The sequence below is a fragment of the Ictalurus furcatus genome, chromosome 13 (genome assembly GCF_023375685.1).
Source record: "Ictalurus furcatus strain D&B chromosome 13, Billie_1.0, whole genome shotgun sequence".
Taxonomy (NCBI): Eukaryota; Metazoa; Chordata; class Actinopteri; order Siluriformes; family Ictaluridae; genus Ictalurus; species Ictalurus furcatus.
The window spans coordinates 23,093,999-23,121,526 of NC_071267.1; the positions used below are offsets into that span (position 1 = coordinate 23,093,999).

Genomic DNA, 27,528 nt, shown 5'->3' on the forward strand with positions numbered 1-27,528 from the left:
TCTAATCATAGTATATAAGGAGCCTCCAAAAAAGGCCTAGTCCTTCAAGAGCAAGGATGGGTCGAGGCTCGCCAATCTGCCAACAGATGCGTCAGCAAATAATACAACACTTTGAGAACAACATTCACCAAAGACAAATTAGTAGGATTTGGGGCATTTTACCTTCTACAGTGTACAATATAATGAAAAGATTCAAGAATCCGGTCAAATCTTGGTGCGTAAAGGGCAAGGCCGAAAACCACTTCTGAATGCGTGAGTCTGTAATGGATATCCTGACATGGGCACGGGAATACTTTGGTAAACCTTTGTCAGTCAACACCATTCGCCGCTGCATCCATAGATGCAAGTTAAGGCTTTACTATGCAAAGCAGAAGCCATACATCAACACTGTCCAGAAGCGGCGCACAGTGGAATCGTGTTTTGTGGTCCGATGAGTCAAAGCTGTTATCAGCATCAGGTCCAAAAGCCAGCGTCTGTCATGGTATGAGCGTGTGTCAGTTCCCATGGCATGGGTAACTTGCACATCTGTGAGAGCAACATTAATGCAGAAACATATGTACACATTTTGGAGCAACATATGCTGCCATCCAGAGCAGGACAACACCAAACCACATTCTGCCCGGATTACAAGCGCATGGTTGCGTAAGCAGAGAGTGCGGGTGCTAGCATGGCCTGCCAGCAGTCCTGACCTGTCTCCCATTGAGAATGTGTGGCACATTATAAAGCGCAAAATAGGCGACAAAGGCCTCGTACAGTTGGGCAGCTGAAGAAATGCATAATAGACGCTTACTAAACTTAACCAACTGGTGTCTTCACTCAGCGTCCAAACGCTTAATAAGTGTTATTAAAAGAAAAGCTGATGTTACACAGTGGTAAACAGTCTGCCCCAACTTTTTTGGAGTGTGTTGTAGTCATCAGATTTTAAATGAGTGTATATTTTACAAAATAAATTAAACTCACAAATAAAACATCAAATAATGTGTTAGTAGTGTGTTTTCAATATAGTACAGGGTGAACTGAATTTTCAACTGACTCTCTTTGTTAGTTTTTTTGCATTTTCTATACTGTTCCAACTTTTATAGAATCGGGGTTGTAACAAAAAGCACAGGCGCTATCCCCACTCCTAAACATAGCCTTAACTTTCATATCATTTAATATACTTAATTATTTTAAATAAATCTAAATACTTAAATACATAAATATTAGTCAGTCTGTGCTGAATGATTTTCTACTGTATAACAGCAGCTCTGACAGCAGCTCCGCTGTAGTAATGCACTGGCCCTGACATTTCTATAGTAACAAATTAGACACATGGATTTGTATGGCAGGCAATCAACATGATTTGACGCTAATATAAACTTTAAGGAGCATGTATTAGTTTTTTATGGAATGAGTCTCCAGTGTCAGTGCTTTGCATCAGTCAGAATTAAAGCTGATCCTTTAAGTTTTTCACCACAGGAGAGTCTTGTTTTCTAGTTTCTCAGTAACATGACAAGCTTTTTTTCTGTCTTATTAACTTCAAGAGAAAGGGGCTGGTAAGGGAGTGACTGTTTATAGCTGCTATAAAGTAAGTGACAACAGGAGACAACTTGTTTCACAGACATTCCACAACATTAAATGCAACTGCATACTTTTTTTTTTTAATAAGTATGACATGTTGCTCATTAATGAATTTAAAAAGATAATAATAATAATAATAATAATAATAATAATAACTGTCAGCATTTGCAAATTGCTGTGGTGTAAGTAGAATAAAGCATTTTAGGACATTGTGTTTTGGGGGAAAATAATAGTACGCCCTGTATTGCTTTACTCCTTACTTGTGTCATGTGAGACTTACAATTTGAGCATGGAAGAAATGCTCCATTGTGTTCCACTGAAATACTGTATTAGATTTTACCAGAGCTACTTTGGGTATAGATGTGTTTCTATTTACAGAGCTGCCTTTCTCCGTAACTGTAGTGATTTTCTTTCCCTCCACAACATGTGCATTGAGATGGGGGGGTTAGTTTGGGGGTTGTCAGGGCTGGGCCATGCAGAGAGTGTGTCTCTACCCTGTTTGATCTCCTTCTGTGGATGGCACAGTAGGACGTAGAGGATTAAAGGCCTTTTCAAACTGCTGTCTAAATGCAGAACAAGCAGAGAGAAAGCTGCTCATTTCCTTCTCCTGAATGACACATTCACTCTCAGCGGGCATCGCAGTATTTAGACCTCGCCGTTCTCAATAATGTTGATTTGATGGTATTGTTTTTGCTGATGGATGACGGAAAAGTTTACTAATAACGCAGTGCTGCTAATTATATTGCAGTGATGAAGTAGCAACCAAGATAATATGATGATATGATAATATTAGAACAAGCAAAGTAAAATGGGCCTACTGTAGTATTTGATAAATCGTTATGCTGATGGTGTATACAGTATGTCAGGGATGGAGAAGGATAAGGGTTCATAACGCTTCTTAAAAATTCATATATGAAATCAAACCGTCTCCACAAGACTCCCTGACTTGTTTAAATTCATGTGAATTGCATGGACTAGTTGCATGGACTGGTTGCACAGAGCATGCACTAGTTGCATTAACCCAAGTCATTATGAATTAAATGGTATGTACTATCATTAGTATGTTTTACTGACATATAAGTGCACCAATTCCACTTTCCATCCAAGTCCTGTGCCTCCACATTTCCAATTTACACGGCACTATTGCACAGGATCCAGACATCATGATAACATCTACAATAGCGGGTAATAAGGGGGGAAAAAAGGCTGTGGATATATATTTATAGCATAATCTAACCTTTGGGCAGTTTAAAACCTGAATCGGAGATCCCTGCAGGCCACCTGCACTCCAAAAATGTCTCTTTGATGCCTTTTTCTTTATCAGTCCAGGGTCACCACACGGGGCGACGGAGGAAGATCACTCGACTGAAAACTCTCCATGCTAATCCAATTTGCCACCTCCCCCAGCTACAGATAATTACTAAAATTAAAGAGAGAGAAGGAGGCGGGGGGCTTAGGGTTTGTTGAATCGCTCTCTTGTCTCTACGGGGGAAACTCAAGCAAAGGCATTGTTCAAAACTAAGAGAGTGTGTTAACTACGGAGACTAATGGAATTCAGCGGCAGGGAGAACATCCATAGCCAAGTATCACAGCATAACACACAGACGTAACACACCTTCGATCCTTACTGAAGTGCAGATTAGGGACAGATGAAGACTGAAAATGCTGTTCATTTGGTGTTTGTTTGAAGAATGATCATGAATAAATGAATTTATTAAGGAATTTTAGGATTTTTTTTATTCAGGTATTTATGGGTCAAACCCTTTCAGTTGCACAATAGTACAATACTTCATTTTAGTCTGAATGTTTTCTGATTAAATCTACTACAAAATATTTTGCACTGGACTTTGCAGCATAGTGATGAGGTGCTGTACTATTTATCAGCTATTAATTAACATACGCTAATATAATGCAATAACAATTACACCGATCATCCTGTTCAAAAGTTTACACCCCCCTGGCTCTTATTGTATCGTGTTGCCTTCTTGAGCATCAGTGAATGTTTGCACCTTTTGTAATAGTCATGTACGAGTCCCTCGGTCGTCCTCAGTGTGAAAAGATGGATCTGAACATCATATAGACGCTGTTGGAAAGGGGTCAAATATGCAGAAGATGCTGGAAAGGCAAAGAATGTGCCGGACCTGGAGGATTTTTCTGAAGAACAGTGGGCGGTTTAACTGCTCAGGACAAACAAGGGACTCATGAATAACTAACACAACACATAAAAACAGTCAATGATCATCCAGGTAACGACACACAGGATTAAGAATCAAGCGTGTGCAAACTTTTGAACTGGTTTATTTGTGTAATTTGTGTAAACTGGTTCATTTCAGTTATTATTGTGTCCTGTGGACTAGGTTATGTGAAATGGCGTATTCAGGGTAGTACTAAATAAAAAACACAATATGATATTTAAGATCCATCTTATTATTATTTTTTAAATTATGAACATTTTGCAGATTCAGCAAGACGTATGTAACTTATTACCTCAACTGTATGTTTCAATCATGTGTATGTTTCAAACTCGCTTTCATGTACGCAGTATTCAGTCAGTTTGAATCGAACCCTGGTGCATTTACTCCCTTGATGCAGGTTGTTTGGGCAAGTGTGCACACATTTGTGAAATCACATTTGTGTATGGACCAAAATGTCCACATTTCTCCTTTAAGCAAATCCTAGCATGAAGTGACCAATAGTTTTAAAAAATGGTAAGCGTATGTTTGCAATCCCATCACTTTCCACACAACCTGCAGGAGTATATTGTTTGGTCTGGTCTCCTGAAATTCCATGCAGTTTGAAGCCAAATCAGAAATCAGAGCAAGATGAAGACTATGTAAAGGTTTAATAGGAGAGAAAGCAGCTTAAGAGATACATGTGATAAATGGGTCACTTTATCATCCAAATATCCAAGAGATATTAAAATACTGAGACTTTGTCCATTTGTACACTGATCCTGAGCAGAAGCTTACTTTTTTTCAGAAATGTTTTTCTAACACTGTAAATTGTCACTTATGAACTTAAAAACATTGTTTGTCAATTATGTTTTAGCTCAGTACAGTGCTCATACAGTATAACTGTGCTCCATTTCTATATAAAATATTAATATTAATAAACTATGAAACAATGCAAACATCATGTGGGTTTTCTGCGTACGGTCATTTTATTGTTTTGTTCTACATTTGTGCTACAGTGTCATAGATTTACATGTTAAATGCCTGAAAAGAATTTGTCTTGTTACAGTCATTTCTTCTAAACGCACTTACCCTTTTACAGTCAAGCACTCTGTCTGTGAAAATGTAGGTGAACTCGTGATGATGATGCATGTAGAGGTGTAGAAATTAAGTTCTTTTCATGCTGCATAACTATAAGGAGGTTAATGTGTTGGTAAATGACAGAACTTCTTATATGCCACTATATAACACTTTTTTTTTTTTATCATGTTCTCTAACCTGGGAGAAATCAGAGAAAGCTATGCTGTAATTTTATTGCATATTACGATTGCATTTTTTGTAAGGCCCAAATCTCCGTAGGGAAAGTGCTAAGGATGTCAGGCACAGTGAATGTGCATGCTGGTTGGTTGGGGGTTTTTTTGTTTTGTTTTTTCATTTTCACAGAGCAGAGGTCACATCCTGAAGTACTTCACACTGTACTATTATTTCAGTATCAAATAGACACATATATACGAAACAGGAACTGGTGAGAGGGTTGTCCCATTAGTGCTAGGTGCACTTGGAAATATCTGCTGCTTCCAACAGATGAAAATGACAGCTTTAATCTGAATCCAGGACAGCACAATTATAGGAACAGCAAAAATACCCTCAAACTCCCAAGTCTCTGGTATTAAGAAATCTACGTCCTACATCGCTGAATAGTAGATGTGTACAGTATACAGTAGATTTGTAGATCTTTATATATAGATAGACAAGACACTGAGTCAGATTAAATGAGATTAAACTGTTTGAATACTATTCTTGTTATGACAAGTATAAAAAAAAATAATCTGCTGTATTCAAATTCAAATATTAAAATCACTGTATTAAAAATGTAATAGTCATAATAAAAAAAATAACTTTTTTGTAATATTTGTCAGTAATCACCCTTTTGTACATCACATTTTCAACCACAATGAAAATCATGTGAATATCATTTGATTTAATGTGATTAGTCTATAATAGTCTCAAAGGTTCATGGACATTGCGTTTAAAAAGCCGCTTCTCTAGTGCTGCTAAAGCGAAGGGCTAGGAGAGCAACAACTGAAGTGTTCTACTGCCCTCTAGGGGTAATCTCTCTCTCTCTCTCTGTCTCTCTCTCTCTCTCTCCCTCCCTCTCTCCATCCCTATATAACTGTTATGCATAACATTGGTACTGCAGTATTAGGGTTAGAGGTCAGTTAAAACCTCAGTTTAAAAAAAAACAAAACATTTATAATATGAATCAGTTCGTATACTATTATTATTATTACTACTAATGCTACATTAATAAATATTAGATTACTACTAATTTCTTTCAACCACTAAGATATGAATAGTTTAAAATATTGAAGATTGATTTTAGTTTTATTTATGTAATAGTAGTAAAAACAGACAAATATACAGTATATAAAATATGAAATAATTAATAGACTGGTCAACAAACCAAGATTTTAAGCTGTTAATAAGATACTCATACACTTATATAATAATAATAATAATAATAATAATAATAATAATAATAATAATAATAATAATAATAATAAATAAATAAATAAATAAATAAATGTAAAGTACTAGATTGCACCAGGCTTTTTTCCTTAAATTCAAAAATGTCTAATTTTACACATAAATAAACAAGCTGTAGATCTATTTTTTTTTTTAAAGACTTATTTTGGCTTATTTTCAGCATAGTTACATCACATGATCACTAGGAAGCATTCCCCTTACTCTGAACTAATACCTAAATATTTCTTCAGCTTTATGTTCCAGTCAACATCAAGCAGATATTAACCAGTAGGTGGCACCTAAAACACCACATCATTTATTTACCCAATCGTTGGCGGTTATGGCAGGGATTTCCTGTGTAATCATTCGTTGCTTGTGTCTTGTGGTCCATTACTGTGATCATTAATATTGTAGAACGAAGGCTGATGGAGCAGAACTGACTGATTTAAGAGAAACCCAACTTGGCTGATTGACAGGTTTTAGTTAACATTATTACAATACATCACACAGTAATGTGGTTGTGTATTATACATGAAGATGTATATGCACAAGCATTTTGATTAATAAATAAGTAGATGGTTTAGGGAAATGGGCTGCATGTCTATCCGTATGTAGAAATTGAAATATTTTCATTTTAATAGGTTCTCAATATTTATTCATGACAGGAGATTGAGATGCCAAATTATATTCTGTAATGAAACAGGTGTCTCCGTAAAGTTATCATTTAAGAGGCTTGATATTCACTAAACATGAGCATATAAATATCTCACCATTGCCTAGCATTATAGTGTGTATATTACATGCACAGTACACGTTACCCAATCACTGAATAACACTGAATTAACTAATAATGGTTATTCTTTTCGTAACTATCTGTAGTTAGAGGAGGTGGCAAATTGGATTAGTGTTTAGAATGGTTATTCTTTCCCAAATGAGACAAGATGGGACAAGTAGAGATGAGATGAGACGAGATAATCTGCACACTTTCTCATGAAAGCAGAGTTCAGTTTTGCAGCTTTGTAAAATGAAGCATCTGATTTGGTTTCCTCCTCATCAAACCACAGTATCACACTCTGGTATATACTCAAGGCTTGTTAATCAGCTCAGTTAACCAGAGTTGTGTTAGAAGCTTGGAAACAATTTTTTAAAAAATTAATACAGAACAGCACCAGAATTAATAACCACAGGCCTACAATACAGCTTTAATCTTCTGCTGAGTTACTGCACTGACTCAGGTTTAAGTTTAAAGTGTGTTCAAGTAAAGACAGAAATACAAAAGTAGATTTTGTTGATAAAATTTTGTGATTAAAAAAAAATGTCAAACTTGATACATGCAAACAACCATAATACACAAAACACAAAACACCACTTCTGTTGGCTTCGACTTCTTCATTCACAGATCACTTGGAAGCTGAATGTGTGACTAAAAAGCTTCTATGATAGAACATTTTGAACATTTTGAGTCTTTTCAGTGACTCAATTCATATGAATCTGTGGTGGGTTTCCCGATAACAATAAATCTTAGTGAGTAACGAACAACTTAAAGATGGACATTCATTAAATACAAGTCTGTTTTGCCTTGTTCAGCCTTCGTTATCAGAGATTTAATTTTTTTTAAAAAAACATTGTGAGTAGTTAATTGTTGACTCGAGTCTGGAGAAAAGCCACACGAGTCAGTATTGAAAGAACTGATTCACTGTCCTGAGGTAAATTTAATAAATCAATCAGGGACTTAAAAAACATCAACAGCACAGGTAGACAAGGTTTATAAATACGAGATGATAAACACGGCGTAATCAACAATTTACAACAGAAATTATATTTGTTTGGTAGAGCTACACTGAAAAGATGGGAACATGTTGACACTGAAAAGTAGAGGAATTTAACTAATTCCTGTGTGGTGCAGTGTAGTGGATAACATTGCTGTCACATAACTTCAGGGTCTTGGGTTCGATCTCCTGTGGGGAGTTCAGTTAAAGCAGTGGTCACCAATCCTGTTCCTGGAGATCTGCCTTCCTGTAGGTTTCATCTCCAACCAAAACCTAACACACCTTTTTAAGTCCATCAAGAACTTCTTAAGGCAATGATTAGATGATCAGCTGGGCGCAATTATGGTTGGAGCTAAAGTCTTCAGGAAGGTAGATCGCCAGGAACAGGGTTGGTGGATTTTTATCAAGATTAACATTTGTTGAAAGACTGAAATATCATGGGGTTCTGCCCAACTTGCCAGTATGGAATGAGATGGATAGAGTCAACTTTAGATTTGATTCCATCGAATGAAATGGAAGGTTCGGTTTGCTCCTCATAATATGCCAATTGCAAGAATTAGCATTTCTTATACTACACAATTGTGTAGCTAGCTGGGGAAAAAATTATATAGATAAAAAACAAAACAATTACGAATCATGAAAGCTAGAGTGTCGATTCAATTAAAGCTCTACAATTTACATATTTTAGGTGAAATGGCTAAAAGAAAGAAAGACAAGTATTGTTTTTTTCCAGACCGAATGGACAGACGCATTCACATTTGTGGAAGTCGCATTAATGGTAAGTGGTGTTCAATTTACTCTTTCTTTTGTACTGTATCTTTTATTGATTTCCCATATGATGAAGCCATCATAGTTGGTTAAATGAGGTCCAAGAGCCACCTACAGGCCTATTAGGAGAAGTGTATGCTGTTAGCTCAAGAACACGCACAACGTGAAAGGACCTTTACCTCATTACCACTTTGGATAATTATGCAGTAATAGTAAAGATAATAACTATAACAATAAGTAGAAGCATATAAAAGCGTCAAAGAAAAATATGTTAACTTTTCTCTGGCTCTTTAAAGTAAAAATTATAACTTTTGTGGCTTTTTTTTATGGGGATTTTTCTGCCAGCTGAAAAGGTTCCCAAGCTCTGGGCTAAACCTCTGTACTGGAAGTTTGCCTCTTATGGAGGTGCAGCATTGTTTAGAAGTCAGACTGCAAATCTTTAATTTGGGGGGGGGGGGGGGGGTTGACTCAGGGGTTTTCATGTCAACTATTCTTACATTTTACGATTTCTTAAACAGACTGATTTACCAGTGAACATGCCGTTCCTGTCAGCCTCAACTGGTTCAACCAGTCTCTATTCGGTTGTTTTTTCTGTTTTGTTTTTTTTTTTTTCATTGTTGATTGGCAACCATTTAAGCTGCATTTTCAAAAACATTGAGAGGTAGACTTAGGTGACTTAAATGTTCTGAATATACTCAAATCAGGAAGTTGCAGGCAGTTTGTCAGATTGCAAAACCTAGGCGTTGCACCAGCAACAGTACAAAAGCAAAAGCAAAGTCCCATACTCGAAGCACATGCAGGCAAACATCCAAAGGTAGGTAAGGTCGATATTTTTGCCTTTAAAACAGTCAAAACTAATCAAATGCAATAATTTGAACAAATTCGGAAGAGCATTGTTTTTATTTGTTGTTTTTTTGCATGCCTTTTTTCGGCTGCAGTAAGGCACCTGTACCTACACCAGCAATGTTTACATGCAAAGATATTCGACAGTATGAATGTTTATATGCATCTTAAACTAGACACTGAAGACTTCTGAAGAATCTACATTTACATGCACTTTGCATGTAATCCGATTCAAAGTTATTCTCATGTTAGAGGACGAGTAAGGTTAGGTGCCAACTGTACCAAGCAAAGGTGTAGCGCGTGAGTTTCATTAAATGTTAAAGAAGTGTGATTATTAAACAGTTGCTCAGCATTTCGTATACAGTATATGTGTCCGCATTCAGGAGCAAGGATGCTCTGTTTGTTTAAAATAGCCGAATAAAAATGCAAATAATGTGTGTACACTGATGTGTAGTGTTGTCTGCTGCTTATCAGGATGGCTGAGATGTTATCAGAGAGTCTGAGGGCGCTCGGTATGTGCGCGCTCGCGCTCGTGGTGCTCCTCGCCGCGCGCCTCGCGCAGCTGATGTGGAAACGCACGCGCCTCTCCTGCTTCAGCTGTCCGCCACAACGCAACTGGTTTCTGGGACACATGGGCATTGTGAGTTACTCCCTACAGCATGCAAGACAGAACTAAAAAGTAAAAAAAAAAATAATAATAATAATAATAATAATAATAATAATAATAATAATAGAAACAAATAAAAGCAGAAGTAAAAAGAAAAAGAAAGAAAAATAGAGGAGAATTAGGGACATGGAATTAAAGATGAAAGACAAGAGAAAAATGAAGAGTACCCGAAGAACATAAAAAAAATAAATAAATAAATAAAAGAGATAAGTAGACCCAATTAAGGGCTGAATAGTTAGAATCGTGTCATTTAAAAAAATATATATTTTAATGTTTTTTTTTTTTGCTGTTGTTTTGTTTCATAACATACCATTTTTCATTTTGAAATTGAATCTAGAAATGTGCACTAATAGAGAATCTGAATGATGTTCAGAAACTGATTATACACACACTTCATGTGGCATTTCAGACATTCGATCACACACACTTACACATGAAATTCAGCTTTTAGCTTTTATGTTTTACAAACCACAAAAAAAAAAAAAAAAAAAAAAATACTTTCAGTTCAAAATTCTAATTCAGGCCCGGTGGTGCAAATTTACAACAGTCATGTGTAACATCAGGGTTTTGGAATCAGATTCTCATTTTCTAATGGTGTGGTTTTAACCCTATTATTACAGAAACAGAAATGCAGAAGGAAGCTGAGAAATACTAGTAGACATGAAGATAGCAAGAAATACACACACACACCCATACACACACACACAGAGAGAGAGAGAGAGAGAGAGAGAAAGAAAGAGAGAGAGCTTTTTAAAAAGATTTAACAATAACTTTATGCCTACACTTTTTATATCACAATTTCTCACAATGTAACAATGTTTTTAACATGACAAATAGTTCTTCATAAAAAGGAAAATAAGATAAATAAATAAATACATAAATAAGTTAGAAGATTAAGAATTATCGTAAACTGTACATACAGCTCCGTGAACACACCATACACCGTGTATCACAAAAACACAATAAGTTATTTCTCAGCCTATAGTAAGTAAATTTGATCTTTAACCTTCCTGCTACTACCCGCTTGAACATTACTTCAGAATCTAGCATGGCAAGTTGTAAGCCCTTATTCTCCCATGTTTTCCATATTGCAAATTTTGCCGTTTCAATCAAATAGTTTAGTAAACACATTTTTCTCCTTTCTGAGAATCTATATTTTTTTCTTCCGATAAATACCTTGTCAGAAAACTTTTCCTCAAGTGTTATAAACCAGCAACCTTTTAATCTAGGACACTTTAAAAACAAGTGCTCCAAATCTTCCTTTTTCCCACAGAACCGACAGTCCCCTTTCACTCCTGTATTCAGGTGTGCCACATGTCCATCTGTAGCTATTGTCCCATGAACAATCCTCCACTGTAGCTCAACAGTACAGGAGGTTTATATAAAGTCTGGAAGTCTGGGCAAGGATATCTGGCCACCTTGAGACTTTTTGTCTCATCAATGAGTCTTTATGTATCGTTCTGACTGTGATGTAGTACATTGCTTATTTTGGCATGCATTTAAAAGAACTTAACGGAGGAGTCTTAAAAGACAAGATGGAGTCTGCTGGGGAGATTTTTATTTCTGTAAACTTCTTCTTATTTCCCGTGTCTTTCATATTGTCATGTCTCTGTCCAATGTAAGTCCTGTGACCACTTGCTAATGCATTGTAGATTTTTTCCTTTAACTTTGACACGAGACGTGACGATCTCAAGCCTGTCACCTCTTTAAGCTTTTCAGTCGATTTCCACCCTTCGTCTGTAATGAATGACCCAGCTTTGTTGATTCTGTTACTCTGTAAGCATTTTTGAACACTTACAGAAGACAGCAATCTAGTTCTGAATGAACGTGTTGAAAAACAGTGGCTCCTCAGGGACCCACTGTTTTGGATTGTGCACATCTTGTTCTGTTCTTACAAGAGATTTCCATGTTTGCAGCGTGGTTCTGTAAAAGGAAGTGAGCTCAGATAAGATCCTCATCAAGCTTCATTAGGAATAAGTGTTTATCGAGTCCAAAGCCACCTACTCGCCTCATAATGGCGCTTGCAGTCTTTTCACATAACACATCCTTATTGTATAGAAGTCTCTGTGCAGCTTGTATCCTGAAAGCACAGATTCTATTCCTCACATCCACCAGGCCTTGACTACCTTCCTGTACTGGTAGGTATAATACTGGCGCACGAATCCAGTGTTGTCCATTCCAGATAAATTTTACTGCTGCCCTTTGTATGTTTGAGATCAACTTGTCTGGTGGCTCCATAACAATAGTCCTGTGCCATAAAGTAGAGGCAGCCAGATTGTTTACTACCAGAACCCTTCCTCTATAAGACAGTTGTGGTAATAGCCATTTCCACTTCCACAATCAGCCAGACTCCTTTTCCAGCAACCCCTCAAAGTTTTCTTTTTTTTTTAAATTGTTCATTTCCTAGAAAATCTCCTAAGATTTTTAATCTCCACTGTAACCTTCTTGGAAGCTTTGGAACTGTGGTGTGCTCCCAATTACTAATAATAAATACCTCACTCTTTGTGCAGTTAACACCAGCAGAGGATGTCTTTTCATATGCTCCAATACTTTGTGTTAAAGTTACAATATTGTCTTGCTCTGTGATAAAAACCGTAAAAATGTCATCTGTGTACGCTGATAAAACCCCTTTGGAAAGACTGTTTACATTATGGATTAGACTTCCTTTTAGATTCTTTTTGAATCTGCATAGCAAAGGTTCAATAATTAGGCTATATAATTGTCCAGAAGGTGGAAAACCTTGCCTTATGCCTCTTGAAACAGGTGCTGGAGCACTTAAGCCACCTCCTGCTTTAACCAAAACATACACATTAGAATACAATGACCGAATATATGAAATAAAAACCTCACCAAGTCCAAAATGCTTCAGCACATTCAAAAGATATTCATGATGTACGCGAACAAAAGCTTTCTCTTGATCTAATGACTGTTGTGTCAAGGCAAACCAGCAACTCAATTTCCCAGCATGCTCCACGAACTACAAACATGGCCGACAACAACTCCCAATGAAGCTCACAGACACCTTCTCTTGAGGTGTAATCACACACACCTGTTCCCAGTCACACTGACAATCACAAAACACTACTTAAGAGACTGCTCATGCACAAGGTCTTCGTGAAATAATAGGTTCTGTTGTTATAGTCGCTGTATAGTACCAAGCCATTTCATATTTTTTTTTTGGTCTATTCTGCTTTGCCTTTGATGTTGATTTCTGCCTTATTTGCTCTAGCCTGGTCACCTAACCACTTCCTGTGTTTGTTTATGTCTTTTGCCTTTCCCTCTGGACATTATAATCTTCATTAAAGCTCTTAGCTGCAATTGCATCAGTCTCGGCTTACACTGCGTGACAATGACAAGACTCCTAGGTCATTCTTATTGCCTTGGTTAAGATCAATTATGTCCCTTAGTTAAAAAAAGATTGTCTACAATAGATCTTTGAGGAATGCAGTACATTTGATCATTGTGGATCAGCTCATCTAAACAGAGTCTATTTGCTAAACACTTCTTTTTTATTATTATTATTATAGTCCAGGCACAACGATGCTACTGGTCTCCAGTTTTTTAAGAGTCCCAAGTCTCCCTTTCTTGGAAGCAGTGATAAAACTGCTGGACCACAACTTGTAGGAAGTAATTTGCTTTTGATGCGTTCTAGTATTACTTTGTGTAGTGTAAATCTGGTCCTATTAAGTCCCAGAATTGTTGAGAAAATTCCATTGGCAATCCATCATCTTCGGTTGGACACGTTTCCTTTCGAGATTAAAAAAAGAAAGCACTGGGACCATCCATGTCTCTGATGGAGCAGTATTTTGTTCTTTTTTGTTTTGTTAAAAACTCTAAAACTATTGCTCATTTATTCCTTTCCCTACCCCCATTAATATTTTAAGATCCTACTCTCAACATATCAAAATATACTGTTTCTCTTATGGTTCATCAATAACAAATAAATCAACTCGTGATTAGCTGTATGAGAGTGATGGGATGATATAATTAGTTCTTTATTGTATAGAGATCTAGATGTATAGAGGATGCTTTTAGTATTTTAGGATGTATGTATTCTTATACATTATTTAATAGTATTGTTAATTAATGAGAGAGGGTCAGTGCTACTTATCAAATATGCAAATGAGCTCTACTATAGCACACCAAAGATGTATCAGTATTATTTCTGAAAATTCAATATTGTTTATAATCTTATTACAACTGCACTGCTAATTTCTCTCTGTTCTCCTCACTCTCAGATACGATCTGATGAAGTGGGTCTTCAGGAGGTGGATGAGCTGATAAGGACGTACCGTCACTCCTGTGCCTGGTTCCTCGGCCCCTTTTATAACCTTGTGCGCTTTTTTCATCCTGACTTTGTCAAACCTTTGCTTCTTGCCTCTGGTAAATGTTTTATTGGACTCTACTGAGTCACCTACGTAACTTGCTAGCATTATAACTTATAACTGTTCAAACACTTAAAACCGTAAATGACCCTGAGGAAAATGATACACATTATTAGTGGATCCTGGCTAGTCTAAGATACAGTGTAAAGAAAGGCACTATATACATTTTTTAAAAATATATTACTGTTTTATACAGTATTTTATCATTACTGTTATACATACAGTATTGTGTCTTTGTTTTGTTAAATGAATGGAAGGGATCTGGATTTGACATTTAATTAAAACCTGTCTGAAATGTGTTACAATTAACTAATATCAGCTGAGAAAATAGCACTATATTGATCATATAGAATGCTTTTTGGTATTTGTATTCATATATGTTGATTTTTTTTTTCTCTCACCAGCTTCCATCACATTTAAAGATGAGCTGTTCTATGGGTTTATGAGACCTTGGCTTGGTAAGTAATGTCCCCTCTTTGCTATTTTCTCTCATCCACACAACCACCCATCCACACACACATATTGCTTAAGGTGTAGTAATGTTCTGGTGTGTGTGTGTGTGTGTGTGTGTGTGTGTGTGTGTGTGTGTGTGTGTGTTTTGGTGCCTCAAGTTAGCTAACTAGCAACATCACTGCTGTTTCAACTAGGTTACAGACAGTATTAGCATGGTTCCTTCATTAATAAGGATAGAAGAGGCTCCTTTTATAGAGCTTCTCGTTCCTTTTCTAAGTCTGTCATTTGTCTGAACCAATCAAATTGCTTCAAAACTTCTTTACAATTCCACCACACTATTATTAGTGTCATTTCATAACCCAGTTATGCAAGAAGCACTCGTTTGATCTGTTTTGGGAAGAAAAGAAAGACAGATTGGTACCAGATCCTAAGTCACTGAAATGTTCTTAAAAGATATCATAGCAAATATGTGATGACTTGTGAACACTTGAGCAGGATTAATTTCAGGGCTGTGCATGGCTGTATTCTCAGATTTTATTTTTTTTTATAAGTCTGTCAAATCTGTTCAATCAGCATTATATGAAATCAAATTGTGTTTTATGTCTCCAAACATGTCCTTTAATGAATTATTTAAAAAAATAAAAAATAAAAAAGTGGGTTTACTGGTTGCAAATAAATAAATTCATTGAAATTCAGTAAATGTAAACTGTCTCTTAAACCAATGTTGCCGTTGAGTTTTGTTGTTGTTGTTTGCATTTTTTTTAGATACTATTTGAAGACCTGACCAATGAAAATTAATACCATGTTAATTCCAGAACAAACTCTAAGAAATTCAAATATGTTAGGTGTCCTGTGAAAACCCTTAACATAGTAAAATCACTGACATTTTCTCCTTTATATACAGGTGCGTCTCAAAACATTTGAATATCATGGAAGTTTATTTTTTTTTCCGTAATTGAATTCAAAAAGTGTAACTTTCATATAATCTAGATTCATTCCACATAAAGTGAAATATTTCAAGCTGTTTTTGTTTTAATTTCGATGATTACTGCTTACAGCTCATGGAAATCAAACATCCAGTATCTGAAAATATTAGAATAAAGAATTTATAATACAGAAATGTCAACCTGAGAAGTTCCACTTTTTTGAATTAAATTATGGGGTAAAAAAATGAACTTTTCCATGATATTCTAGTATCTGAATACAAACTGAATTGATTAGGTCTATGTCCGTTTCACTATAGTAACTGTAGTGCAGTTCAATGCAGTAACTATGTAAAAATGTGATCAGATTGTGAGGAAATCACACTTAACTAGTGAGGTTTTGGCAGACTGACTGCGTTTACCACTGCTCTTGTTAAACTGACTTACCCTTCCTCGATGTGGACTTTACATGCAGACTCCAAAGCAAGGGCAGAATATAGCCTAAATAAAAACATTTCCACTGTTTCATTATTTTGGTCAAATTAATTTTTGATTTATTAAAATGCATATATCAAATTATATTACTGGCAGAAAAGCAAAATTTTGCTCAAAACCAGATCATGTCTTTTTTTGGCTGTTTACCAGAATTCAGTTCCTGCAACCTTCTGAGCCACATTGTATATGGCATGCATGAGCATTTCTTTTATTCATATTGTGCAGGAGATTCACCTACTTATTTTATGTACGAATCACATGATTTAAAGCTATTTGTGCCTAAATGAAATGTCTATCAATACCCTGAAGCAATCGCTTATTGGGAAGCCTTGTAAACATGCAGGTTTCTATATACTGAATGTGTGTGTAAGACCACGACTATGCCACTGAGTGTTTGGTGTTTGCTTGTGTGTGTGTGTGGGTGTGTGTGTGTGTGTGTAAAACAGGACAGGGGCTTCTACTGAGTAACGGAAAACAGTGGGCTCGTCAGCGTCGTCTTCTCACTCCGGCCTTCCACTTTGACATCCTGAAAAACTACATTCATATCTTCAACAGCTCCACCAACATCATGCATGTAAGCCTGCAAGCATCATGCATCTGACACATTACACCAGTTATTAGTCACATTTGCAGCTTTCAGCAGTGTGTGTTGGAATGTGGTCTGTGAAAGAGGAAACCACCAAGAGAAATGGTGTCTGGGTACTGTAAGTGGGGTCAATGGTCAAATGTAGCATTACAAAGACAAACACAGTTTCTCTAAATATACTTAAACTTAAAATTGATCCACTGTATTGACCCAAGAGATTATAAAAGCAATCTAAATAAATGCAAATATATTTTACAATACTGTACAGTAGGCTAATATGGCCATCAGGATTATTACTATCATTTTATTTCAGTGATCATGACTTAAAAAGATGTTAGCTCAAATCTCTGTGCCCATGAGACCCTTTTCAATGTTAACCTTGGTGCAAAATATCAGGTTCATGCTTTGCTTTACATGAAGTATATCATGTTAAAATTTCACATTCTGCATAGTGCATGCACATAGTACATGCACAGGGACTTGTATGATGGACATTTCACATAAACAGAATTTTTTTTAAGTGTAATTGTTGATTTGGGGATGTTTTCTGTGAGAAGATGATTAAAACAGAGTCTCCAGTGTCAGCGCATTGTAAGCATCATAGGTAGGAAAGTTGATAGGAAAGTCCTCAGACAGGAAAGTTTGTGCTTTGCTGCTTCTTGTTTGTTTGGGTTGGGTTTTTTTTTTCTTACCTTTTTATTACCTTCACGAGAGAGATAAAGGTGAGTGAATGGTGAGGGAATAACTGTTTGTGGCTGTTATACATGTAACACAGCAACTAATGTTTCACAGATGTTCTACATCATTAAACTTCACTATAAACAGATTGTAAATGTACCTGTACATGGTGTACCTTAATATAAACACAGGATACAGATTTTAAGTGTGGGAATTTATCCCAATTGAGCAAGCTGGTGGCGAATGGTAGGAAAATCTCCCTAAGATGATATGAGGAAGAAACCTTGAGAGGAACCAGACGCAGAAGGGAACCCATCGCCATCTGGGTAACAACGGATAGTGTGAAAGTAAAAGAAAGTTCATTAGGGTTTTTACATGAAGTCTTTGTTGAACTAGTCCACTGTTTACTAAAGGAGACCTGAGTGCAAAACTGCATGTGGTAATTACACTCCCAAGGTCATTAGTTATCGGATTAGTTTCTGATAACAGAGCAATTTGCCAGCACATCCAGTTCTGTAACGCTGCTTTGAGACAATGACCATTGTAAAAAGCGCTATACAAATAAAATCGAATTGAATTGAATGAATCAACTTCCTGATGTTAAAAGTAAATCTACTACATATCAAGCCATGTCACAATACCCCACTGGTGATTATTTAGCTAGAACAGCATGCAACTAAGTGTTTTACTACTTACTTGTTTAAAATGTACATGATAACACACACACACACACACACAAAAAAAAAAAAAAAAAAAAAAAACAATCATTAATGATTTACAGAGTAGGATTTTCAGAGAAGCAGATATTCAGATATACCCATATCCCAGGACCTTTATTCACAATATGGTCATACATTGTAACATTCTTTCATCATATTTAATGCCACTTTACTTTTTCCCTGCATGGTTATTGTGTAAGGATTAAAAGCACACTATCTGGCGTCACCTGTAAGAATAATGCTTTCCCTTTTGAGCCTGGTTCCCCTTAAAGTCTCTTCCTAATGTCATCTCAAGAGGTTTTTTTCTTTACCATTGACACATCTGCCATGTTAAGTAAGAATCTAAATATACTGGGTGTCCTAAAAGTCTCCGTACACAGGGTAAATTAACACTTTTTAGCGAAATGTCATTCAGTAGTTTTTATATATATATATATATATATATATATATATATATATATATACACACACATACACACATTTTTTTTAAGAATGGCATCCTGGATCAGGAAGCTGTCGCAAGGTTGCGATGGACTTTAACAGGAAACATGGCAAGCACATTGTGCACGACCCTGTTGCCAAACTTATTAACAAAGACTGGAAGTGTTGAAGACCAATGACCAATAGGGAAGCAGATGAAGGTCCAACCGACAGTGTGCTGGCATATATAGTCCCCTATATATGGAGACTTTTGGGACACTCTGTACATCCATATTTCTGTGAAGCTGCTTTGTGACCATTCTTGCATTCCTGTGCTGTTTAGGAGAAGTGGCGCCGCCTGCTGGCAGAAGGAAAAAATGACTTGGACATGATTGAACAAGTGAGCTTAATGACTCTGGACAGCCTCCTGAAATGCACTTTCAGCTATGACAGCCACTGCCAAGAGTGAGTGGAACTCTGCTCTGTCAACACACACACACACACACACACACACACACACACACACACATTTAGACCCCGCTGTGTGTGACAGACACATGGACCTTAGTGATAATAAATCAGTGAAATGGTGTACAAATAATACTCACGTTTGTTCACACGTTTCACATATGTACATGTGTATTTTATGTGTAATTCTCTGACAGAAAGGCCAGTGAATACATCTCTGCCATTTATGAGCTGAGTGTTTTGGTGGTAAAGAGGCAGCGTTACCTCCCTCATCACTGGGAGTGGCTGTATAAACGCACTGCAGAAGGACAGCGTTTCCATCGGGCCTGCGAAATCGTCCATAACTTCACTGCCAGCATCGTAGAAGAACGCCGTTCCCAATTCATCCATCAGGGACAGACAGAAAGCTCCACACAAACAAGCACGACAGGCAACAAGAGGAGAGCAGTTGACTTTATAGAGGTGCTGCTTCTGTCAAAGGTGAGTGAGTGATTTCAAACAGTTACTTTTTTCATTCGTTTGGCAGATGCTTAGATCCAAACTGAAGCCTAATCCAATCCAAGCATAGATACAGTATGTGGCGGTTGTAGCACAGGCGGTAGAGTGGGTTGTCCACTAATCATAGGGTTGGTGGTTCGATAAGACATATAGGATCCTATAGGATAATGTCTACACAGGGTGAAATAACAAACGACCTGTCGATCAGCTGAGAATGCATTGTTCATATAGGAAGTCTTGCTTTGCTCACACAGGCACATGATGTAGACATGATTTGGTTGCATCGTTAAGATAATACAGTCGATGTAATGCAATCAAGAGTCATGAAGAAACATACAGCGCAACAGGAAGGCTAAAGGTTTCCTGCGCAACATCAGAATTAGAATCCATGTAGTTCATATATTATGAAAAAATACATTAAAATGATTGCAAATCCATCATTCCACCTTCTTAATCATACGTAAGAAAATCCTAATGATCCTTTTATGAAGCTTCATACACCGAAAACCTAACAATTCATTTCTCTTTACATTTGGCCAGTCTGTAACAGTACCAGTTTTGCGTAGCGTTCTCAAGATTGGAAAACATTGCAAGTTAAAACAAGTTTTTGAAATATATCCAAACTGAACTTGTTTTCATACAGTAAACATGATTTAATATTCTACGGAACTTGCTGAGGTTTCCGGCTGCTCTACTCAAGCATGACTAAACACAATGGTTCAAGTGGAGAGAGTCAGGAATAATGACCCTGCAATTATACCAATTATAACAATTTACCTTGCATGGTAGGCAACGGTTAATTCGTTTTAATAGGCAATGTTCGTTTCCTTTTACTTTCCTTTACGTCAAAGCTCATCTTCTAATGGACTTTTCGAGTGGGAGTATGTCCTGTAATCTTGGGAACAATTATGAGGGAGGACTGTTATTTTGACCCTGTGACTGTACAAGGTTTACATCCAAGGTTAGGTCCATTAACATTGTATCACAAGGGAAGAAATTTTGTTCAATGAACGAAGAATTTAGAAGGAGAAAAAAATCATTAACATGAATAAAAATCAATCATGCATTTATTTTCTCTGGAGTTCTTTATTCATTTTAACCAAGGTGCTGCTTTTATAACTCGCTCTGATAGATGTTTTATGTTAGTCTTTATGATGTATACCATACTTCTTCTGTCAAACATGAGCATTTTAAAACAAATGAATAAAATTCGAATTGTTCTGGATAAAGCGTTTTAGATTCGAGTGGCCAGTTTGAGCCGTGAGGAGTCTAACGTGTTGAACTGATATCTTCTGTCAGGATGAGAATGGAGAAGGCCTGACAAATGAGGAGATTAAAGCACAAGCAGACACGTTCATGTTTGCAGGTAACATGTGCTGCTTTGCGTCATTGCGTTCATATTTTCCATCACAGGAATGTGACGATACAAGGAAAAAAGGAAGTGCTCAAGGAAGTTTGTCTCGTCTTTCTCTCTTAGGTCATGACACAACGGCGAGTGCGATCTCTTGGGTTCTGTATAATCTGGCCATGCACCAGGAGTACCAAGACCGCTGTCGTTCTGAGATCAACGCTCTTCTTGAAGGCAGAGACACCGAGGAGCTCATGTGGTTCGCAAGTCACTTATTCCCCTGAAGTTCTCTGTGACCTCCATCTATTTTATCAGCATCAGTTTATTAATCTATAACTTTTTACATGCATCTATGAGTATTATCTTCTGTACATTATAAAATTATAGTTAGGAAAATATGACATGGTAAGAATGTTAAAGGTTTCAATTTATTTGCCAACAGTGGCAGTCCTGGGATTTAAACTCAGTCTTTTAGACTTTAGCATAGAACCTTAAATACTGATCCACACAAGGTTAGTATCAGCAACTCCTTTACCGCTGACATGGATCTGATCTAGTTTAACTACTGAGCAGCATAAAAATAATACCTATCATGGAGGATTTTACTAGTTGTACCTCTGGCTTTGGTATTTACAAACTATGAATCGGTTTACGTCCCAAAGTCAAATCAGCAGAGAACCGTCACTTTTGTGGTAGAAGTACAGCACCACTTTGGATTCGAAAAGTGTTGTGATTGTACACATTATTACTATTCAGAAGGTGGTGACTGAACAACAGTTTACAGCCGTTATAATGTAAGAGATACGTTCCACAACAGTAAATGTAACTATAAATGGATAAAAGTATGATGTTTCATTCATTAATAAATCAATTAAAAAAAATGAACATTTGGCAAATCACTGTGGTATAAGAGGAATAAAACCTCTTGGCATGCTGTTAGTGAAAATTTTACAGCACGACCAGAAGTGTTTTATTCCTTGCTTAATAAATTAAAACTGGGTACTGAAACTCTCAGAATGAATCTGTATTTTTTTTAAAATACAGATTTGATATGAATCAAATACATGAATCAGTCAGATATGCTAATCACTGAATCACTTAGACATCAAAATATAAAGACAGAAAAAGAAGGAAGGTTGACGTGATGGATGATTTCTATACTGTTTCTGTTTGACGTGTTTTGTTTGCTATAGAGATTATTTCTCTATTTTTATCGACTCTAGGGAAGACCTCAGTAACCTGACCTTCACCACCATGTGCATAAAGGAAAGCATGAGGCTTCATCCACCTGTGTTGGCTTTAACCCGATACTACTCTCAGGATATGAATGTTCCTGGGGGACGCACCCTACCAGAGGGTAATTAATCACTTATTACTCTAATTAATCACTTATTAATTAACTTTGTAACCTTCATAACAAGAGTGGATCTCGGGAACACGTCCGGTTGACCTCATCTTCACTCTATTCATTATTCCTAGCTGTTATGTGTGTAAAATCTTAGAATAAATCAACATTTCATGCCTCATATTCATCCAAAATAACTTCCTGATTAAAGCTTGTTAGGCCATTTACATTTATTCATTTAGCAGACGCTTTTATCCAAAGCGACTTATAAATGAGGAAATACAAGCAAATCTAGCTGCTACACCAGCATATGCTTAACTTTGACCTGTGATTTTATTGCATTTTATTACTTGAGAAACACTGTCATACGCAGCTCCATTCACTCCCTCATGTTTACATCATATTCACCACAAGGGGGAGCTATCAACACTCAAATGGCCGTTGTGTGTCTATAAGGGTGGTGCTGTATTTTAGCGATTCAGTGGTTCTTGTCTTTACTTCAAGCTTTTATGTGAACTCAGTATTTATTAAGGGAGCACTCTGATTTGCAATGCGGCTAAGCACATGTTTTATTGTTCACAGGAGCTATCTGTCTGATCAGTGTTTATGGCACCCATCATAATCCAGATGTGTGGCCTAATCCAGAGGTGAGCCATTCATTTTCGTATTAAGACAACAGAGAGAACTTCTGTTTGATGTGTAGAGTTCTCTTATAATGCTATGTCGCTAATCTTTTGGGTTTTTCATTGTTTCATGAAGTGCATTCAGATGTATTATTTATTAATCCCATGAAAAGGTCAAGGTTATAATCCTTTCATGATTAGGTCACGTCTCACTGCGAGACGAGTCGTTGTTGTTTTTCTACTTCTAGGTTTCAGATTTTTTATATTGTTATATATGAATGCATTGAATATTGTTTTTCTTTTCACTGAGATTCATGTATTGGCTTTGTTTGGGTCTTTCGCTGTTGGGTCTCCGCTCAGAGATGAGGTTCATCTCAATATATGATCAAAGTTCTGATGTATGATTTACATATTTATAGCATCCAACAATTCAAGATATGATTGAACTGTTTCAAGACACACATAGAAGCCACACCTGCTTTACTGAAACTGACTGACACAGATGCCACGCCTCCTTCACTCACACTGTCAGGCATAAAAGCCACGCATCTTTCATTGATACTAACAGGAAGAGAGGTGATATATTTTACCTCAGGACTGACAGGCACAGAGGCCACACCTCCCGCAATGGAACTAACATTCAAAGAGGCCATGCCTCCTTTACCGGGTCTGGCCTCCTTTACCGGGTCTGTTTCAGTTAAAGGGCATTAACATTGTCTCATGCAGGTGTATGACCCCATGCGATTTGACCTAGACAACCAGAAACGACGCTCCCCATATGCTTTTGTTCCATTTTCCGCTGGACCAAGGTGAGATTCCTTCTTCTTAATCGTACAGCTTCACACACACTCGTGCACAGCTGACCTGCAGTGTGTCCTGTGTTGCAGGAATTGTATCGGTCAGAACTTTGCCATGGCGGAGATCCGTGTGGTTCTGGCACTTACTCTCAGAAGATTCAGGGTTCTTCCAGGGTCCAGATCTCCAAGTCGTCTTTATATGCTCACAATGAGAGCAGAGGGGGGGCTGCCTCTAACACTGGAACCCCTGTCACCAGCACAAAGCTGAAACACACACACACACACACACACACACACATGGCTGTAGCCTTGTAACATTTTACCAATTCACACAGCAACAAGTATGTGGTCCTACATTTTGTCCTCATTTTCATTGCTAAGTGAGACACGAATTTGCTTACCTTTTTTTTTTATCAGGTATACCGAACAGAAACATATGAGTGGAGCTAGAGATGCAGGTTATTCATTGGTCAACATCCATCCACAAAAGTCCTCCTCGAAAACTGTCAGAAATTGTCAGTAAATATCAGCACCATTCTATGGTTATGTACAGTAGATCCTTTCCCTATTGAAATGTTGTTGTTTTTCTACTTCTAGGTTTCAGATTTTTTTATATTGTTATATATGAATGCATTGAATATTGTTTTTTTTTTCATTGAGATTTATGTATTGGCTTTGTTTTGGTCTTTCGCTGTTGGGTCTCTGCTCATTTTAATACCGTGGCTCCTTATATACCATATATATATGTGAAATACCTATGCCATAATATAATAGATTCTGCATTTTATATAGTGCATTATAAAGGGCCTGTTGGGATTCTTTTTCCTTTGACTGTGCTGGACTCCAGGCATCCTGTACCCCTGCTGTAGAAGCCTATGTGTGTACTAGACCTTTCAAATCTCTTAAACAGCTGTATTTGAATTATAATTCTTTTTAGTAATGAAATCATTACTCAGCCAATAATTGTATACATTTTAAACATTAGCCATAATGCTAAAGCATGTATTTAGGTTACATAAACCATAGAAGGTACCACAAGGAGGTATTATCATAATTTTATTATAATATATCAGATTTGAATTTATTTTAGACATGCACCGATACTAAATTTTAAAAAAATTTAAATTTTAAATAATTCATATTAACATTGACTGAATTCTAAAAAACCTCCTGTTAGTCTCACATTCACTCTCTACAAACAAAAGCATTTCTACTTCATCATTGAACATCAAACTGGTAATATATAATATAAACTTTTTTATATATTAACATTAACTGGATATGAAATATACTACTCTACAAATATATTTTTCTGCGCAATATATACCTTTTTTGTCAACTCATCTTCATTTAAATCTTCCAATGGTGTACTGGCGATTACTGTCCGATACATCGGTGCATCTCTAATTTATTTATTTATTTACACCCATAATGTTTTCTTGGTGATTATATTTAGCTCGAGTTATTACATGACCCAAATATCCAACAGCTTTGATTTGACTTTACACAGGAATATATTTTGTTTTTATTATTATTATTATTATTATTATTATTATTATTATTATTATTATTTCTTCAAGCCAGTGCACAAAATAGCAAATGTCTTCCTATTCACTATGTAATCTATGACGTACATTATAGATTAGATTATCACATAATGGCGTTATCATATCTATGTAATGCACTATATGACCATTTAGGATTCAACCACTGAGCAACTGTGATTCCAGTAAGGTTATGTGTACATAATATCACATTTATTACCTTTCCTTTTTTTATATTAGGATTTGAAGATACATTACATTTAAAAAATAAATAAATAAATAAATAAAAGTATATGTCATTTATATTGATATACTGTACATAGATAATTTTATACATAGCTCTATGATACATGATTTTAGAAATTGAAAACATATTATTACTTTAAGTGATGTGTCAATTGAAAACCCTTAAATGGGTCACTTGCCTTCCTTCATACACTTAAATGTGGCACATTCATGTGTATGGTGACCCAAAAGAGATTACATGCAGTTTTATGTCCTCCTTCCTATTGCTATTGCTTGTTGACAAATAAACTAGACGTTACTTCATGGTTTTACATATGTGGTTCAGTGGCTCATGATATAACTACTACATGGTGTAACCTATAATAAAATGTATTTTTGGTATCTAAAGATTTTTTTAGGAGACATACTTTAGTTTCTGTCATTGGCATGCACAAGGAGTAAAATTTGGAATTGCAGTGGTTTACATGATATTACATAATTTTCTAATTTTACAATCCAGCGTTGTAGCATGTTGAGCAAACACTTTCATTGCAAATATACAAACTAAAACCTATCTGCTTAATGCCTACATAAACAAGCGCAAAGCCAGCTGCTCTCTGTACAGGAAGAATGTCCTAAATCCATAACAGTTCACCCAGAGTAAAGAGGAAACGGTTTTTAAAGTATCAGTTAGGCCAAAAATAAAAATGATCCTTGTATCCTAAATATAAAGTTTGCTTCTAAAACTTATTAGCTATTAGTTTAATATTGTGCAGGCTGAATGTGTAAATCCTCACATACTTGCCTCAAATCATATTGAGCCTGGTATCTCAAACAGACTTGTTTATGTGCTTTCTGACACAGTACGACACACAGATATCTATAAAAATGAACAAACGGATATGACAGAGCTAAAAGCAGTCACGGTAGACATCCTGAAGCCAAAATCACTGTCTTTCTCCACACAAGGTTTGTAGTCTGCACCAGCATTAGACTCTGTTACTACTAAGTGTAATATAGTTCCAATTTGACTTTCATATTGTTGTTTTTTTAATTATTATTAAATACAAATTTATTAAGCTGTTTTGTGAAATCCAATCCAAAACCAATCCTATTACTGAGCAGTTTTGTAGTACTTTAATCAGTTTGCATGAGACTAATCTGGTAGCTATAAGCTTTCCTTACTTGTTAACTACAACTTCAGACACATTACCTGTCTTGCGTGATAGACTGCAGTAAATATTTGGGGTAGATTATATAAATTCATCCATGTTTCTTGCATCATTTTAGAATTTTAGAAATGTATTTCTCTGTTCGTCTACAATATTAATGCAGTCAGCTTGTAAATAGAACGTATGCCTATAATAATGCTTGAAGATTATATGCTAAATGTTAAGAAAAAAATCCCTTCTTCCAAACAACCAGCAGTTGGATTCATTAATGATCATTTAATTAATATATATATATATATATATATATATATATATATATATATATATATATATATATATATATATATATAAAGTAACTTCTGGAGAGAAACTGTAATGGTCCCTGTGGGTTTCTACTGGTAATTTGTTGCCTTTTATTGATGGCATGTTATATCTAGTGGATACCATTAAGGAGCAATAATGGTAATGGTTTTAATGGTTAATGATTTGTAATGGTATCTGTAGTGTAAACCATTAGAATTTCTGTCATGGTTTCTATTGAGCTT

General features: G+C 36.2%; 1 protein-coding gene across 2 annotated transcripts; it reads left to right on the top strand.

Annotated features, from left to right (window-relative positions):
- The first annotated feature begins 9,252 nt into the window (after window positions 1-9,252).
- On the top strand, window positions 9,253-27,140 carry LOC128617129 (cytochrome P450 4F3). Of its 2 annotated transcripts, none has more exons than XM_053640135.1 (13): window positions 9,253-9,608; window positions 10,112-10,277; window positions 14,543-14,687; window positions 15,094-15,147; window positions 17,007-17,134; window positions 19,307-19,428; window positions 19,629-19,911; window positions 21,229-21,295; window positions 21,407-21,536; window positions 22,501-22,634; window positions 23,205-23,269; window positions 23,972-24,054; window positions 24,133-27,140. In XM_053640135.1, exons 1-13 carry the CDS (start codon window positions 9,589-9,591, stop codon window positions 24,308-24,310), a joined length of 1,575 nt encoding a protein of 524 aa, XP_053496110.1. In that variant the 5' UTR covers window positions 9,253-9,588; the 3' UTR covers window positions 24,311-27,140. The 2 variants fall into 2 exon arrangements, with proteins under 2 accessions (XP_053496110.1, XP_053496109.1); XM_053640134.1 differs by lacking the exon at window positions 9,253-9,608 and adding an exon at window positions 9,617-9,937 and having other exon boundaries at window positions 24,133-27,139.
- The last annotated feature ends 388 nt before the right edge of the window (window positions 27,141-27,528 follow it).